Raw genomic sequence first — 17,161 nt, 5'->3', positions numbered from 1 at the left:
TTTAGAATACGAGCCAGATTAGGATCTCTCTCTCTCTCTCTCTTTTTTTTTTTTTTTTTGAATTTCATCTTACTTCAATTTATCGTTTAAAAATATGAAAATTTCAATTTACTCTTAAAATATTGTTATTTTTATTGACGTTGACTTAGAAAAATATGAGAATGCTCATAATCCTAACTAACCAACAATTTTGTGTGGTTAAGAAGGATAATTTTATTTTGGCCCTTAAGATATGACATATTTCAAGTTAGATGACAAAAATAAATTTATTAATCAAAGCCCCCATAAAGAAAAAAAGAAGTAAAGATGTTTAAAAATTAAATCAATTTTTACTTATATTTTTATTGAATGCCATTTTAGTATTTTTTTCCCCAAACGTGGAGCTAAGGGATAAAATAGTAAAATAACTAATAATTTATAAATATTTAAGTATATCCAATATTTATCATTTTCTTAGAATAATATTTATCATTTGAATTCATTATTCTTATAAATAACTCCTTTTTAATTTATGATTAAAATGTTAAAAACGAAAAGTTATAATCTTTTAAAATAAACTTTGAAAAAAATTATTCCTGATTTGGGCTTTGAAATCTAATAAATTACCAACCATGCCATCCACTACGATTCATCCTTAATTAAAATTTAAAATTGCAGTTCAATTTCTTCTTCTTCTTTTTTGTTATCCAAGTTCTTTTTTTTTTATTCTTCATCTTCTTTTCCTTTTTTTTCTCTTGTTTGTCTTCTTTTTGCCTTTTCTTCTTATTTCTTCATTTTGTATACTTTTTCTTTGGTTTGTTTTTGTTTCGTTATCTTATTCTTTGTTCTTATGCTTCTTTCTTCTTCTTCTTCTTTACATCTATCTAATAAGGGGTAAAATGAAATTAATTCTTTATTCTTTATTTTTTATTTTCGGGTTAATTCTTTCACCTTCTTCTGTATATTTTTTCCTTTTTTTCATTTCCTACTTTCTTCTTCATCTTCTCCATGTTTCATTTTCTCCAAGCATCATAAAGCCACAGTAGCCACAGCAGCAACACACGGTGAAGATTCAGCGCCGCGTGATGGTGCACCAACGCCGCTATTCCAAATCTTGGGCCATCTTCTCCATTAAACAAACCTTATCTTCTTCCTAACTTCACAAGTAAAGCTAAAACCAAATTAATCATTGAAATCATCAACACCCATTTGCTTGAATTATCGTATGCTTGGCATGGCGGTGCACGACCATGGGCTTGCTTGGAATGGTCGGGCACGGCCATGGGTTTTGCTAGGCAATGAGCATGGTTTGAATGATATGTATTGTTAATTTGAGTGGGTTTTGCTTATTAAGGTTTCGATTGGAGTATTATGATGAAGACAGAGTCTTTCTCTAAGAATGAAATGAAGATTAGGTGTGCTAATTTTGGTTAAAATTCGTTTATTCGAGTTTGGATTTGAAAAAAAAAATTGATTCGTTTAATAAATAGGTGGATTCAATTCGTTTAAAAATTAATCGAATACGACTTTGAGGACATTGATTCATTTATTTATTTAGAATTCGTTCAATAAATAGGTTATAAATGAATCGAATACAATCCATTCATTTAAAATTCTATTATTGTTCGTTTAATTAAATTTCTTATTTATCCATAAATATTTATGGAAAAAATTTAAAGTTTAAAGGTTATTGTAGTAATTATAAAAGATAATAAGTTTGTATATTATAAGATGTTAAATTTGTGGTCTTTTTATATTTTATTTTGCTTAATTTTTTTATTAATAATAATGTTTTTATACAAATTCATATTTGATTCGATTCGTTTATTAACTCTACTAAACAAATTAAACGAATCAAATCGAATATTCATTTAATAAACAAATCAAATCAAAATCCTGAGATTTCAATTTGTTTAATAAATGAATCAAAGCCAAATCAGTAAAATTTTGACCTAATTCATTTACGATTCGATTCTAATACGATTCATTTATTTGTTTTGCCACCCCTAAATTGAAGACTATGATTATTGGACTTTGATTTGTAGAAATTAAGTTCCATTTTTAAATAGTAGATTCAAAGTGAGATTATAAAAAACAGATTTCAAAGTGGTTGTGGAGTTGTTAAAGTGTGTGAAAGAGGGGGTAAAGAAAAAATGAAAAAGAGGCGAAGAAGAAGATTAACAAAGAAGGGAACTATGAAGATGAAGAAGAAAGAAGGGAGAAAAAAAAATCTCCTTTTTTATAGTTTTTGAGATTTTGGTTTTTTGATTGTGTTATAGTCTCTAATTTTGATTATAATAACCTTGATTGATGTAGAGAATTATTTGATTTGATACAGAGAAGAAGAAGAAGAAAGAAGTAGAAGAACAAAAAATAAGAAAAAGAAACAAAGGTGAATGGAAGAAACGAAAAAAAAGGAGTACAAGATGAAGAAAAAGAAGACCAAGAATAAAAGAAAAAAGACTTTGGAAAAAAATTTTAATTAAGGATAAATTATAGTGGATGGCAGTTGGTACTTTATTAGATTTCGAAGCCCAAATTAGGAATAATTTTTTTTTCCAATAACTCGTTTCAAATTTTATTTTAAAAGATTATAATTTTTCATTTTTAACATTTTAATCATAAGTTAAAAAGGGTTTACTGTTCAAGATTCCTAAGAATAATGAATAAAAATGATAAATATTATTCTAGGAAAATGATAAATATTGGACATACTTAAATATTTATAAATTGTTAATTAATTTACTATTTTACCCCTTAGCTTCATGTTTGGGAAGAAAATATACTAAAATGGCTTTCAATAAAAAATTATTATTATTAAAAGTAAGTAAGATTAAAATTTATAACAAATGATATTAATAAAAAAGAAACCAATAAAAATTTGGGATTAGGATTAGAGGTTAAGGCTTCGGTCTTTGAATTTCTCTAAACTTTATATATTTTTTATTTTTTACTCCATTGAATTTATATTAGTAATGGAATGTCAATAAATTTTGTCTTTTGGATACTTTGAAGGGTAAAATGGTATTTTGGATGGTAAAAGTCAACTAATTGGTTAATGATTTATATTCCCAGAATATTTAAATTCAAGATAATAGTAAAAATTATTTTTTATTTTCATTATGGTGTTATTGTAAATAAAAATTTGTGATTATCATTTTTTATAAATTAAAATATAAGTAAAAAATTTTTTACTATTTTTTTCTATAGGGAGTTTTATTAATAAATTTATTTTTGTCATCTAAGTTGAAATAGGTTAGACCTTAAGGGGCGAAATAAAATTATCCTTATTAATCCTACAAAATTGTTAGTTAGTTAGGGTCAGGGGCATTCTTGTATTTTTTTAAATCAACATCAGTCAACCGTTGAAAATATTCTCGTATTTAGGGATAAATTAAAATTTTCATACTTTTCGAGGGTAAATTGAAGTATGTCAATCTAGTAGGAGTAGGATGAAATTTATCCTTTTTTAACCCTCTCTTCAACCTTTTTTTCCTTCATGAACTTTTTATATTTCAACGAAAACGATAACAACACCCCCTTTCACTAACAAAAAATTAAACTCGATCGTTGATTCAACAGTTAAAAGTATGCGGCTATTTGAACTCACTAAATTCTCTTTACATTTATTTTAAAAAATAAATTCATTATTAAATACGTACTTTACAATTGCACATTCTCTTTCTATTCTTACATTCTACAAACTAATTTGCTCTCTTTTGAATTCAATTTTTTAGTATTTCTTACTATATCGTGATCTCTATTTGATGCTTTCTATAAATGAGATTTTTTTTTTTATATTCATTAGGTTTTGTGTTTAGTAAAAATTAATTTCTTGATATTTATTAATTTCATGGCTTACAAAAATATGTTGATGTTCATTTTTAAATCGTAGGTTTTGCTCCTCTTATTAGTGATACTAGTTATATGCAACTAAAAATATATATTTGAATGAGTTTACAAGTATTTATGAAATTGAGAAGTAAAAGAGAAGAAATGGTTAATTAAGTAATTTTTGAAAAAATATTTAAATAATAAAATTCTTAATTCAAAAGAAGGTATAAAGAGAAAATTAGTGGGTTCAAGTAGCCCCACCCTAAAAATACACATTAAAACTTTAAATGACAATTTTAACCCTGACCTTGGATGAATCCATGTCTTATAAAGATTCATCTGCCCATTAAAACTTTGGGTAATTGTGTGTAAAACGAGAACAAGGAGTATTAAGGACTGTTTTGAACTCTTGATAGGCTCTCCTCGGACATATCCATGGTTAACTATAGCTAATGGGCCGTGTCGGCCCACCAACTATCGGCCCACAAGGGCTCGTGGGCCGTGCCGTGCCGTGCCTACCTTTTTTTCGGTTGAGCCCAGCACGGCCCACGGCACGAGCCCGCTCGTGTCGTGCCCAAAAAAAGCCTGCCAATTTTTTTTTTTAATGTGCTTAAAAAAGTCCACGTGTCTGACGTGCTTTATTCAAGCCCACGTTTGGTGGGCCGTACCGTGTCATGCCTATCTTTTTTTCAGTTGAGCCCAGCACGGTCCACGGCACGAGCCCGCTCGTGCCATGCCCAAAAAAAGCTAGCCAACTTTTTTTTTTTAACGTGCTTAAAAAAGCCCATGTGTCTGACGTGCTTTTTAAAGCCCACCAACAACAACAACAACATAATAATAATAATAATAATAATAATAATAATAATAATATTCATAATCATAATCATATTAATTTTTATTAAAAGAGCAATTAACATTTTATTATTAGTTTATCACAATTTCACAACTATATATTTTATTTCACAATAATCAATCATAATTCATAACACAACAATACATAAATTTAATTAAATTTAATTCCATAGATCATAATAATAATTAATTAAAATTAAAAATACAATCCTCGAATAATCATTACAATAATTCATAACTACGAAATATTAATATAACAAATCATAGGTCACAACTTACAAGTTACAACTACGAAACGCGAACTACGACCAATTGACAAATAACAAGCACGAAAAATTATAAACATAAATAAATAATTAAATAAATATCATAAATAAAATTAAATATCATAAATAACATTATTCATTTATTAAATATCATAAATAACATTATTCATTTAATAAATATCATAAATAAAATTATGATATTTATAATTTTATTTATTAAAATCATGATATTTACTTATTCATTTAATAAATTATAAACATAAAAATTAGAATATTTATTTAAACTAAGATTTAATGATTTAAATTAATTTTTAAAAGTCTATGCTAAAAAATATATTAAAACATTTAATTTCAAGATATTTTACTTTAATTTCATAACATTTTATATTTATTTTTTGTTAAAAAAATTTACTTAGATATATTTTGGCCCACGTGCTATTGATGGCCCACGGGCCGCGTGCTAGCCCACCAATTAACCGTGTTTATTACGTGCTTTTTCGCGTGCCGTGCTTTGGCCCATCTCTAATTGTGCCGTGCTTTGGCTCATCTCTAATCGTGCCGTGCTTTAAGGCCTGCGTGCTTAAAATTCTAGGCCTGGCACGGCCCACGTGCGTGCCGTGCCGTGCCTCGTGCGTCACCGAAACGTGCTCGTGCTGTGCCGTGCCGTACGGACACGTGCTCGTGCTGCCGTGCCACGTGCCGCCCGGCCCATTGGCCATCTTTATCCATGGTTACGAAGCATTGTCATGATCTCATCCCAGCGGCTTGCTAATTGCTGTTGCGACAGGTTTTTATACTCAAATAAAACTTGACACGTGTCCACCTACGTGTTATTATATTCCAACAGTGATATCAAAACCTACGACGCAGTGACGTGATAAAATAGCAAGCATTCATTTTCTAAAGCGAATATAGGCACCCCAATTCTTTTACAACAAGACAATAGTTGACAAATGATAGTGATGGAGGGATCTAGTAAGCCAGCAATGAAGTGTTTCACCTTCAAGAAGAATTGAATCGGTCACCCCCTTTAGCTGGAATGAGAGAGAATGTTTCATCGTTATTTGCTAAATGTCAAATGAAATCTGAGAAACTTTGGCATGGCAACTTGCATATTTAATTCGGAGCTCATTTCCATAGATAATTTCAACTTCAATTAGGTCGCCCTCACTCCTCCATCAAAAGAAAAGACAAAATTAATTAATTATTAACCCTCCCTTCAATTATTTAATTATATACACATATTACTGCTATTATTTTTATTCGTTTAATTCTTTTTACTTTTTTGGGTCTTCTCCTCTCATGTGGTCACCTTATTCCGTTTCTCCGAAGACGTAGAAAATTAAGCCTTAAAAAATCGAATGTCAATTTATGAGAGGGTGCAAGTCTCTCTCTCCCACTCCCTCTCTCCTCCTTCAATATTTTAGATAAAAATGGTTCTCATTTTGCCCCTAATATTATTTACCAGTGATGGATATAGATAGATCGTTCGAAATTGCCATAAAAAGGAGCAACAACGCTAGCTATTACAGCTAATAATCAACTAATACAAAAAAAGAAAGCAACTAATACAAAATGAAATTAATCCAGTTTTGCCTTTTTTTCAGCACCAATTATCTTACCTTCAGAAATGCAATCGGTATGGTTATTCAAAATGCAAATGTGCCGTGATATTCGAGTCACTTGTAACACCCCAGACCAAAACAACAGTTTCGATCAATTTATTTTATTATGATAAGATGGTAGTTAAGCGTGGTATTACTCTTAATTGAAGTTAGGATTAAATCAGATTATATTCAGTGAATTGATTTATATCTTCTCATAAATAAAATCCCCTGTTAAACAATTAAGTACGGAATATTCCAATTGAGTTCCTCAGCTGCCTAACCCTAATTTTGTGAGATCCGGTTCTCACTCACATAAATGATGCTGGATTCATTCTATTATGTGGAATCTAAAAAGATTCATGTGGTGCCAGTTGTCTCATCTAGTCAGTCAACTTAGCTAGTTAATAACTCAAATAAACCGCCCATCAGAGTCTTATTCCCTTCCCTCGTTAAAGCCTAAACCTTTCATCTCCTGACAGCCATTTGATACTAGATACAGTAAATCACTGATCCATAACCATAACCACACAAGTTTACAACTACATGCTCTCTATAACAGCCTGTACAAAAAGAGACAAAGTACAAGAGCAAGCAATAGTATATAATAAGTGCAATAGCAATGGCTGCTGCTGCTGTTCCCCCGAACCCGGTCCCAATCGCCTACCAAGGTGGCACCTCGGCAGCAGTACCGGACTGGCTAAACAAAGGCGACAACGCATGGCAGATGATCTCAGCAACACTCGTGGGTCTCCAAAGCGTCCCGGGGCTCGTGATCCTCTACGGCAGCATCGTCAAGAAGAAATGGGCAGTCAACTCAGCTTTCATGGCCCTTTACGCCTTCGCGGCCGTCGTCATTTGTTGGGCCACCTGGGCTTACAAAATGTCCTTCGGTGACAAACTCTTGCCCTTCTGGGGCAAAGCCGGACCTGCCTTGGGACAGAAGTTTCTCATCAAACAATCCGCCCTCCCCGAGACTACGCAGTTCCACGACGACGGTTCCGTTGAAACGGCAATGGTCTTGCCGTTTTATCCCATGGCTTCCATGGTTTGGTTCCAGTGCGTGTTTGCTGCCATTACGTTGGTTATACTGGCCGGGTCCGTGCTGGGGAGAATGAATATTAAGGCTTGGATGGCGTTTGTGCCGCTTTGGCTTACGTTTTCGTACACGGTTGGGGCGTTCAGCCTGTGGGGTGGTGGTTTCTTGTTTCACTGGGGCGTCATGGACTACTCCGGTGGCTACGTTATTCACCTCTCCTCTGGGATTGCCGGCTTCACTGCCGCTTACTGGGTTTGTTTGTTTGCTAAATTAATCTTGACTAATTAACGACTTGCAAATTAATTAATTGTGATTAATTATTTTGAAATGATGGAGATTACTGATGTGATGTGGGCATTGGCAGGTGGGGCCAAGATCAACAAAGGACAGAGAGAGATTTCCACCAAATAACGTAATAATGATGCTAGCAGGGGCGGGGTTGCTGTGGATGGGATGGGCTGGTTTCAACGGTGGAGATCCGTACACGGCGAATATCGACTCATCAATGGCCGTCCTTAACACCAACATTTGCGCGGCAACAAGTCTTCTTGTTTGGACTTGGCTCGATGTAATTTTCTTCAAGAAACCTTCTGTTATTGGCGCTGTTCAGGGCATGATCACTGGCCTCGTTTGCATTACACCTGGCGCAGGTCTACTTTGCCCTCCACTAGCCTGCATCTGCATACATCCTTATACAATATTTAGTCAATGAAATCTCAATTATTCTTTCTTAAAGCTCTAACCATATAAAATAATTGCGAAAGAAAAATGGGAAATAAATAGTCAAAACTTGGAAGCACTGCATAATCAACTTCCACATTCATTATTGCCAAAAATGTCCTCTAACATATGCATTAGATATCCAATAGAAAGTATCAATACTGAATAAAAATCCTCTCCTGATTTGAGTTCTCATGAGCTTTTAAAGATCTTGTACTATGTGTTTTTAGTGATAATGTATGTGTAAAATTTAACTTCTTTATTTTTTTATTTATTGACTAACAATCACTAACATATATTTTTACTCAGGAGGAGATCGGATCAGGAAAAAATCCTGATCCATCAATACTGCTCTTAATGCACTCATTTTTGTTCTTCTTGTTTATCTACATTTTAATATCCATTTTAATGATGTTGGAGTCTTTATTAACAAATGAGAAGTGAAAATGCTATGATACTGATGGAGTTGTCTTGTTTCGAGAGAAAAATTTTAGAACACTTTCTTTCCTTCAAGGTAATTAATTTTTTGTCGACTACGAATGTTTTTAGGCTAAAATTGATAATGACCCGCAATCTTTGGTTATTTGCTTAGTTCCAAAAAATTTGTGCTTTCAATAGTACATTTTTTTTTTCCAACTTATATTTTGAAATCATCCATTTATACAAGTTTTGCAAAGTAAAACATTATTTTATGTTCAAATGTATTCGGTTGGCTTGAGTTGCAAATCATATGATATTAATTAATTTATGTGAATTTTAATTAATCAGGTCTTGTTCAAGGATGGGCTGCTATAGTAATGGGAATTCTATCAGGGAGCGTGCCGTGGTTCACTATGATGTTCATACACAAAAGATGGACACTTCTCCAGAAAATCGACGACACACTCAGCGTGTTCCACACCCACGCCGTCGCCGGCCTCCTCGGCGGCGTCCTAACCGGCCTCTTCGCAGAACCAAAGCTATGCTCACTCTTCTTGCCCGTCACAAACTCAAGGGGAGGCGTCTACGGAGGCTCCGGAGGAATTCAAATCCTGAAACAATTAGCAGGCGCTGCCTTCATCATCGGTTGGAATGTAGTGGTCACATCAATCATCTGTGTCATTATAAACAAGGTGATCCCGTTGCGTATGACTGAGGAGCAGTTGTTGATCGGAGATGATGCTGTGCATGGCGAAGAGGCGTACGCATTGTGGGGTGATGGCGAGAAGTATGATTCCACCAAGCATGGCTTCTATTATGATGATACAACTCACCTTAATAAGACTACTACTTTAAGCAGTGGTGCTACCCAGGTGGTTTAATTAGTGACTTGAATATGTCTGTTGTATAATGTTGCCTTGGGAACGACGAAACTAAACTGATGAATTTATTTGTCTGGTGGATAGTTGTTTGAATACCGTGTGCTAATTAATCAATTTGCCTTATTTTACTTGACAGTATGTGAATTTACATAATTCTATTACAAAAAATATTTAAAAAAAAAGAAGAATCTCAAAGCTCTTTAGCTAATTCACTTCTTTCTTTCAGATTAACCAAACAGAATACTTTGAAATAAAATAAAAGAAACGCAACAGTGTTCTGTTTTTGGGGATCGCAGGACCCACGAAATTGAAATCAATTTGCCTTATTTTACTTGACAGTATGTAATAGAATCGATTAAGTTAAAGTCGTATGATATTTCTTTCGACTGCCAAATTTCTTTCTTGCAATTTGCAAAGTCAACAACCAATCATGCTGCATCGGGCTACTGAAGGCCTAAAATTTTTGGCCTCATGCCTTTTCTTTTTTTCACGTTAATATTATAATTAGATTATAACTCACATTATATGAAACTACTATTAATATTTATAAATCAAATTATTATTAAGACTGATTTACATTAAATCTTATGAAATATTATCTAAATTTTTTACTCTTTCTAATATTTAAAGAATGTCTACTTCATTCACATTTAATAAAGGAGAAGATTATATTTAGTCAATTATTTAATAATTAAGAAAAGACTAAATTTCCCTATAATACTATTATGGAGATCGAATAGTTGCTCTCATAGTGATCTAACGTTAAACTCAACCAATGGACCTTTGACCCAGTGGTAGAGCTCTTACACTTGCAATGTTGATTATATTATGGAGGTTAAGTTTCAGTCATTCCTCAATTATCAAAAATTGAATAGAGACAGTCTCTCACTCATGAAACGTGAGTGGAGCGAACACCCTTTTAATATTAGAAAGGATAAGAAGATCAATATATACGTTATGAGGAAGTTCCAATTGTATAATTTAATTATAAATATCAATTGTAATATTTGAAGTAATAATAGTAACGTCCTGTATAATAATATTAAAAGAAAAAAAGGTTAAACTCTGGCTCTAGGGTCCAGGCTATTTTTTGGAAGGGGTAATTTTGAAATTTTAGCAACAAAGTGGCCGGAGAACATTGTAATTAGCAGATATTATGAGGACTGAATGTAAATAGAGAATTTGTATCGGTTCTATATTAATTCGTTTTGCATCCCACAACGAGGGGACGAAAGAGAGAGGCGGGGAGAGAGAGAGAACGTGAGAACTTTCTACGTCGCAAGGGGAAAAAAAATAAAAATAAAAATCAACAAAGAACAGCTAGCTGTTTCTATTTTCGCCTCCACAAAACTCTCCATGCATTTCGCTTAACACACTTTGTTCTTCTTCTTCACTGTAAGATTTCTCTTTAATATGACCTTTACTTTGACTGCTTATTATTTCAATGCGGTTACAGGAAAAATATACATATGTTAATCGTGGCGGGAACCAATTTTTGGACACTAATGTCGGTAACTTTGATTTAATTTGTTGAATGCAATTGAAGGATCCTATAGCGTTCAATGTTCATTTCTTTGTTGTACGTATGTAGCATTGCTGGTGGACTGACTCGTCATTGATTGCTTGTTCATGTGACGATTTCAATTTCGTGGGTCCTGCGATCCCCAAAAACAGAACACTGTTGGGTTTCTTTTATTTTATTTCGAAGTATTCTGTTTGGTTAATCTGAAAGAAAGAAATGAAATAGCTAAAGAGCTTTGATTCTTCTTCTTTTTTTTAATATTTTTTGTATTTTGAATGAACAAGAAAAAAAGAGAGGTCTTTTGGTCGAGTCAAAGAGAAGGCAGGCATCTAGGGTTTCTGTTTTCTGCTACTTTTACTAAATCTGTTTAAATTCTGATTGCATTTGCATGGTTTAAATTGCACTTGGTAAAAAGTTAGCTACATTTTCGGAAACATCTTTATTTTGTAGCTATTGATTTTTGTTAACTGAAATTGGTTTTGTTGTTCATTCTTGTTTTGGGGTTTTTGTATTGACATATGCATTGCTTGTAATTCTTGAAGTTGACTTAAGCATTTGTTATAATTGCTGAATTATTCATGTGCATTTCTTGAACATGCTGTTGCTGTATTTGTTACAGGAATGTAATTGTTGATATTGGGTTTGCATCTATTTGTAGGTTTTTTTCTACAGGTGATTTCTTGGGTGGGTTTCTACCATGCCTTTGTTGAAAAGGAAGTCTTTTAGTTTGGTGGAACCCCCTCAAGATTTGGAGCCGCATGAGCTCGTATACCAAGTTCGCTTTACAAAAGAGATTTTTCGGAACTATCAGTATCCTTCTTCTGATATTCTTGATAGTTATTGTCAATTATTATTTGGAATTTGGCTGTTGATATGACTATTTTGACTTGATATGTTGATTTGATGTTCTGCTGTTTGTTCTCTAAGATAATTATATCATATCAAACTAAGTAATTATCATGGATTGTGTGGGTGGAGCCTTTTTGCTATAAGTGGTGAAAGTTCACTTTCTTTTGTGTTTATACAGCTTCGCTGAATGGAGCAATATCATTTGTTTGTTGTTCTTGACATGGACCAGCGAGTATTTGAACAGGGTAAATTTATATCGGAACAGGGTTTGGATGTGTAAATCTACCGGAAAAACTAATTTGACCTATGAAGAGGCCTTGGTGTCAGAAAAGCATGCATTGGAGAAGCTTCAAGAGCTTCCCAAAGAGCTAGTGGCACCTGCTCTGCGTATCATCCAATTTAGTAAGAATTTCCTCCCCATGTGATTGATGGATATCTAGGTTTGCTATATAACCTGTTATATTGAAGTTTTATTACAGTTTTTTGTTGCCACATTGAGTTACATAGTAGTCTGGGAATAAAGTACTGAGGTGAGATATCTGTTTGTTCTATAAACCTTGGATTTGAAAAGTCTATTTTCCCATTTTCAGTGGTTTATTTACCAGTTTAATAATGGTTTTTGGGCATTGGTTTATATAACCTTGGGCTTAGATTCAAAAGGAAAAAAAATTTAAAATTGGACTTGCTTATAGATTATGTTTGCAAGTAAGGCGCATCTAGATTGATGTACCTTTCTTCTTTCTTTGTAAAATTTCGTCTGAGTTATTGTTTGTATCGGTAATATTGATTGCAATGAACTGGTATATAAATCATATAACCTATGAGCGAGGTTTGTTATTGGTGGATCTTTTTGCTTCTTATAACTACTTTTTGATCCATATGAAATCCTTCACAGATATCATGGAATTGTATCACATTATGAGTGTGGAGGGTTTGAGGGATGGAAGAGAGTAACATCTATTTTTTGTAGTCCATAGGTCCAACGGGCCTTAAGTGTGCCCAAAACACACGCACAGAATAGACATAAAAGTTGTTTGGTGTTCAATGAAATTGTTTAACCAATCACAATGAAAAGGTGGGTTGGTGCAAAGCAATACCTTAGAAGAAAGTAGCTGTAGACATGATTGTTAAAATCTTATTGCCTTGTGGATTTTTGGACTTGTTGCTAAGTGTGTTGATTTTATGTATCATATCTCTCATAACTTTCAGGTTTCCAGTTCACTTGAAATTTCAATATGCAGGCATTTCTGTATAATTTATCAAATAGCTATCTGGCAGGTATGCTTTCCTTGAAAGATCTGGCTGATACAATCGCTACAAATTTAGAGGAACGCTTGTATGTCGGATCTGAATATTATGGAAGGAAGGATAGTGGTGTGCATCTATGCAAAATATTAAAAGTTGTGAAGGCAGATAACAAAATTACCAAATATGAGGTAGTTTGGCTTGACAAAAACAAGAAAACTACGGAAAATGGCTTGTTAGATGGAGAAAATCTCGTAAAGAAGAAGTTGCCTTTTAGTAGAAATATTTTGAAGTCTTTTATTCGGCAGTCCACTTACCGGAGTTTCCCTTGGGTGCTTCATGAGAAATTGGCACGAAAACATGATATCTCAATTGATCCCCCACAAGAGTTAAGGAGCAAAATTTCCTTCCAAAACGGACTAGTAGTCTGCAAGAAGCGAAAGAAAAATGAAGTAAGAAACAATATCAGTGTTACTTATATAGTTTCAATTTTGATTGCTAATGGATTAAGTTCATGAAATAATGTTTTGTCTTATGATTTTCAAATTTAGGAAATGAAAGAAGAATCTGGAAACTGTAAATGTAACAAAGTAGGAAGTGACAAACTGGAAGGTAAATCTATGGAAAAGAGTAATAAGGTTTCTTTTTGCTTCAGTATACAAATGATCTTTTTTATATTACTATTTAGTCAAATTGGTTGCTTGAAGCACATCTCTGTATTGGCATTTTCTTTCTGTCTAGAATACGTGGCTTTATAAGTTATAGTAGGTTGTGAGACTGTTAATTTCTAATTGAAGGCTCACTCTGTAACTCCCTTGATTTGTAGATGATGATCACCAGAGGGAAGAACCTATCAAATATCCAGTTGATGACCTGTTGGTGCAGCCTAGTGCAGACGATCCAGTTTTCAGTGATCGCCCCTTGCCTTCTAGGGACTTCAGTGTCCCAATGGAATGTGTTGGGGATCTTCTGATGGTCTGGGATTTTTGTACTTCTTTTAGTAGGACGCTGCACTTGTGGCCATTTTCTCTTGAAGACTTTGAAAATGTTGTCTGCCATAAAGAAAGTAATTTGGCTCTCATTGTGGAATCGCATTCAGCTCTTTTGCGGTTGCTCATAAAAGACAATCGTAAACATTTTTGGCATATGAAGAACAAAAAGCGAAAGGTAGGCCAAACTTTTCACTCGTCACGAAAGTGTATTTTGTTAAGATTTTCCTTTTGTGGTTCATTTTTCATTCTCATAATTGATATTGTTTCTTCTGATCCCTCATGGAAGTGTTCATGTGCTCGTAGTGATGCTTGATATAGTATGTCCTGATGATCTCTCTCTCCCTTTGTCAGATTACACTAGTCAATTGGGCGGAGTATCTGTGTGATTTCCTGGAGATTATCAAGATTCCTGAATTATGCTCGAATATGACAACCATTAAGCGGGGTCATTATGGTCTTTTAGATGCTAATATTAAATTGAGAATCTTAAAGGAATTGGTGAATCAAGCCTTTGAAACAGATGTTTTTAGGGATAAGATAGATGAGCATATCAATCAGCGACGAGCACTTGGAGCCACCAGAAGAGAAGAAGCATTGGAAGCAGCTAGAAAGGAAAGAGAAGCGAAGGAACAGTTGAAAATTCAGAATGGCCATACCTCGGAGAGTGCAAAAAGCAACATGCATGAATCTTCAGAGAATAATTATAGCGGAGAAAATGGGGAAATAGCAGAGAAGAGTATTGCAGAAATCATTGCATCTCAACCGAAGAATCTTCTGTAAGAAATATAGTAGTGCTAAATGAAACCAGCCTTCCTTCTGCCTTTAGTTCTTTAAGCACCCTTTTGTTATCTCAATATTATCTTTTATTGAAGTGACTAAAAGAGATAGAGGTTTAAGAACACTGACAGATGATCCTTTTTAAATGTCTAACCACCTAAACTCTCTCTGTTCTTCTAAAACCTAACTTGCCATAATGTTTTTGACAAATATAGACCTTTCAAAGTGATCTAAGATAAATGGTTGCATTCAACGTAACAACATTATGTCCAGAAGAGTAAGGACCAACAAGGCTGTTTCAGTCCACTACTCAATATTTTGAATATGTGTAGTTTTGACTTGCTGAATGGAGTTGTTTATTTGAAGACAAGTAAAAAGGAAAAACCAAGTAAAAGAAAAATTTATAAATGGTCTGAGTGTGCTTAATAATCAGTGAATATCGGGTGGTTAGAAAGTTAATGGAGAACATGTTGTACCACTCTTTTGTATGTTAGAATAACATTCTTAATGAAGACATAGTTTGACTTGAATCTTAAAATTTTGTGACAGCGAGAATAAGCATTTGGATGCCTCAAAGAAGATGGCCGAAAGGCAGAATGTGGATGTGGAAGTACAAGAAGTAAATGGAAAACAGTTATCCGGGAAGGAATTATTAAAACAGATGGGCGATGACAAAAAGGAAGCAACAGAACCGAGGAGTAAAGATCAGAGGGTTCAATTCTCTCTCTTTCTTATATGTGAAGTTTGTTTCTGTCTGTGTCTTTGTATTTCACTTCATTAATCTTTTGTTGACATTTTTAATGTATCAGAGAGAATATTTTGAACGGGAGATGGATAAACGGGTCATACGTACCAACCCTTTGGGTAAAGACAGGCATTATAATAGGTACTGGTGGTTTAGACGTGATGGGAGAATATTTGTAGAGAGCTCTGATTCCAAGCAGTGGGGTTACTATAGCTCCAAGGAAGAGGTAATAACAGCTGAATAGCTGCCATGTTGGTTTTCTTGATATTTACTAACTCCCTATTGACATCTGAAAACAGCTTGATGCATTGATGGGTTCTCTGAATTGCAAGGGTGAGAGAGAAAGGGCCCTTCATAAGCAACTAGGAAAGTTCTATGCCAAAATGAGGTGAGCTGGTTCATTTTAGCAATGATAGGGTTTGTCATGGAGTACCTTCACCTTCTTTTACATTTTCGAGCTCCATTTTCTTCTAGTTGAATATATATATGGCATTTGTTCGATGCAAGGGATATTAAGATTGTTGAACCTTTTATTGATTGGCAATTTTGTAATGGATAAATGATTTTAGCAGACCAAACACAATTTATACCGTTTAAGGTAGAATGATGCTTAAATGCAATGTAAGAAGGCAGATCTTTTCTCTATTGGTGTTTGTGTGGTAGGGTTGGGCCAGCCAATCAATTTCTGTGTGGCTGTTGGTACACCTTGAAAACGGCTGGTATAGTTTTCTGTCATCATTTTGATTCCTCTTTCAGTGAGTCAGAATTTTTATAAGTTTTCAAGTTGGTTTCAATCAATTGGTGAATATCATATGATTCATGCGTAAACTGATTATACAACTAGAACTATGATAACTTTTTTTCCTCAAGGGTAGTAGTTTTACTTTACTATTAATATTTGTTAAAACACTGTTAACATTTGTATTGGTGATGCTTTTCCTAAAAATGTTTCTACAGCTCTGAATTTGAAAAGAGATCAAAGAGCTTTGTTGGAAAGATTGCATCGGAGGAGGCTGTGCTCCGGAGATCTACACGGGTGCGGGCAACACCAGGGGTAAATCCTGCTAATGCTTTCCTCAGATATGTCAACAAGTGGAAGCAAGACTAAAATGGAGGCTGACTATTTGAGTTTGATGGTTAATTTCCATCTAATTTAGATTAGGTACCAAGTTAAGAAAAGAAATGCGTATTTTGTTGGTCTGAAAATCTGGAGTAGAGGGAGATTTGGGTGCCCAGATGGGGCAGTTTTTTTATATCCACTCGTCTGGAGGTTTGCAATCATGAGCTAGTGCTTCACCCCCGGGTTTTCATAGACGAACATATTTCACATTCTTTCATTGTTTTTCCGGATTGGTGGCAACACAGATATCAAATTTTACAATTTTTTGTTCTACCCCATGAGAAGATTGACTGTTGCCAATCTTTGGAAGAGATTT

The 17,161-nt window shown here is 33.9% G+C and overlaps 2 protein-coding genes across 3 annotated transcripts; both read left to right on the top strand.

The window, feature by feature from the left end:
- Positions 1-6,813: 6,813 nt before the first annotated feature.
- On the top strand, positions 6,814-9,730 carry LOC102623874 (ammonium transporter 3 member 1-like). The gene is made up of 3 exons (XM_006466110.4): positions 6,814-7,826; positions 7,939-8,224; positions 9,063-9,730. Exons 1-3 carry the CDS (start codon positions 7,158-7,160, stop codon positions 9,593-9,595), a joined length of 1,488 nt encoding a protein of 495 aa, XP_006466173.2. The 5' UTR covers positions 6,814-7,157; the 3' UTR covers positions 9,596-9,730.
- A 1,088-nt stretch (positions 9,731-10,818) lies between these two features.
- LOC102627201 (uncharacterized) lies at positions 10,819-17,129 on the top strand. Of its 2 annotated transcripts, XM_006466124.3 has the most exons (11): positions 10,819-10,990; positions 11,776-11,927; positions 12,196-12,368; positions 13,245-13,663; positions 13,763-13,823; positions 14,038-14,378; positions 14,555-14,979; positions 15,530-15,692; positions 15,790-15,951; positions 16,025-16,113; positions 16,683-17,129. In XM_006466124.3, the coding sequence occupies exons 2-11, from the start codon at positions 11,815-11,817 to the stop codon at positions 16,831-16,833; spliced, it is 2,097 nt and encodes a 698-aa protein (XP_006466187.2). In that variant the 5' UTR covers positions 10,819-10,990; positions 11,776-11,814; the 3' UTR covers positions 16,834-17,129. The 2 variants fall into 2 exon arrangements, with proteins under 2 accessions (XP_006466187.2, XP_052299872.1); XM_052443912.1 differs by lacking the exons at positions 10,819-10,990; positions 11,776-11,927 and having other exon boundaries at positions 12,221-12,368; positions 13,234-13,663.
- The last annotated feature ends 32 nt before the right edge of the window (positions 17,130-17,161 follow it).

This window comes from Citrus sinensis, chromosome 7, assembly GCF_022201045.2.
Source record: "Citrus sinensis cultivar Valencia sweet orange chromosome 7, DVS_A1.0, whole genome shotgun sequence".
Classification (NCBI taxonomy): domain Eukaryota; kingdom Viridiplantae; phylum Streptophyta; class Magnoliopsida; order Sapindales; family Rutaceae; genus Citrus; species Citrus sinensis.
This window is presented reverse-complemented; position numbering and strand designations above follow the sequence as displayed.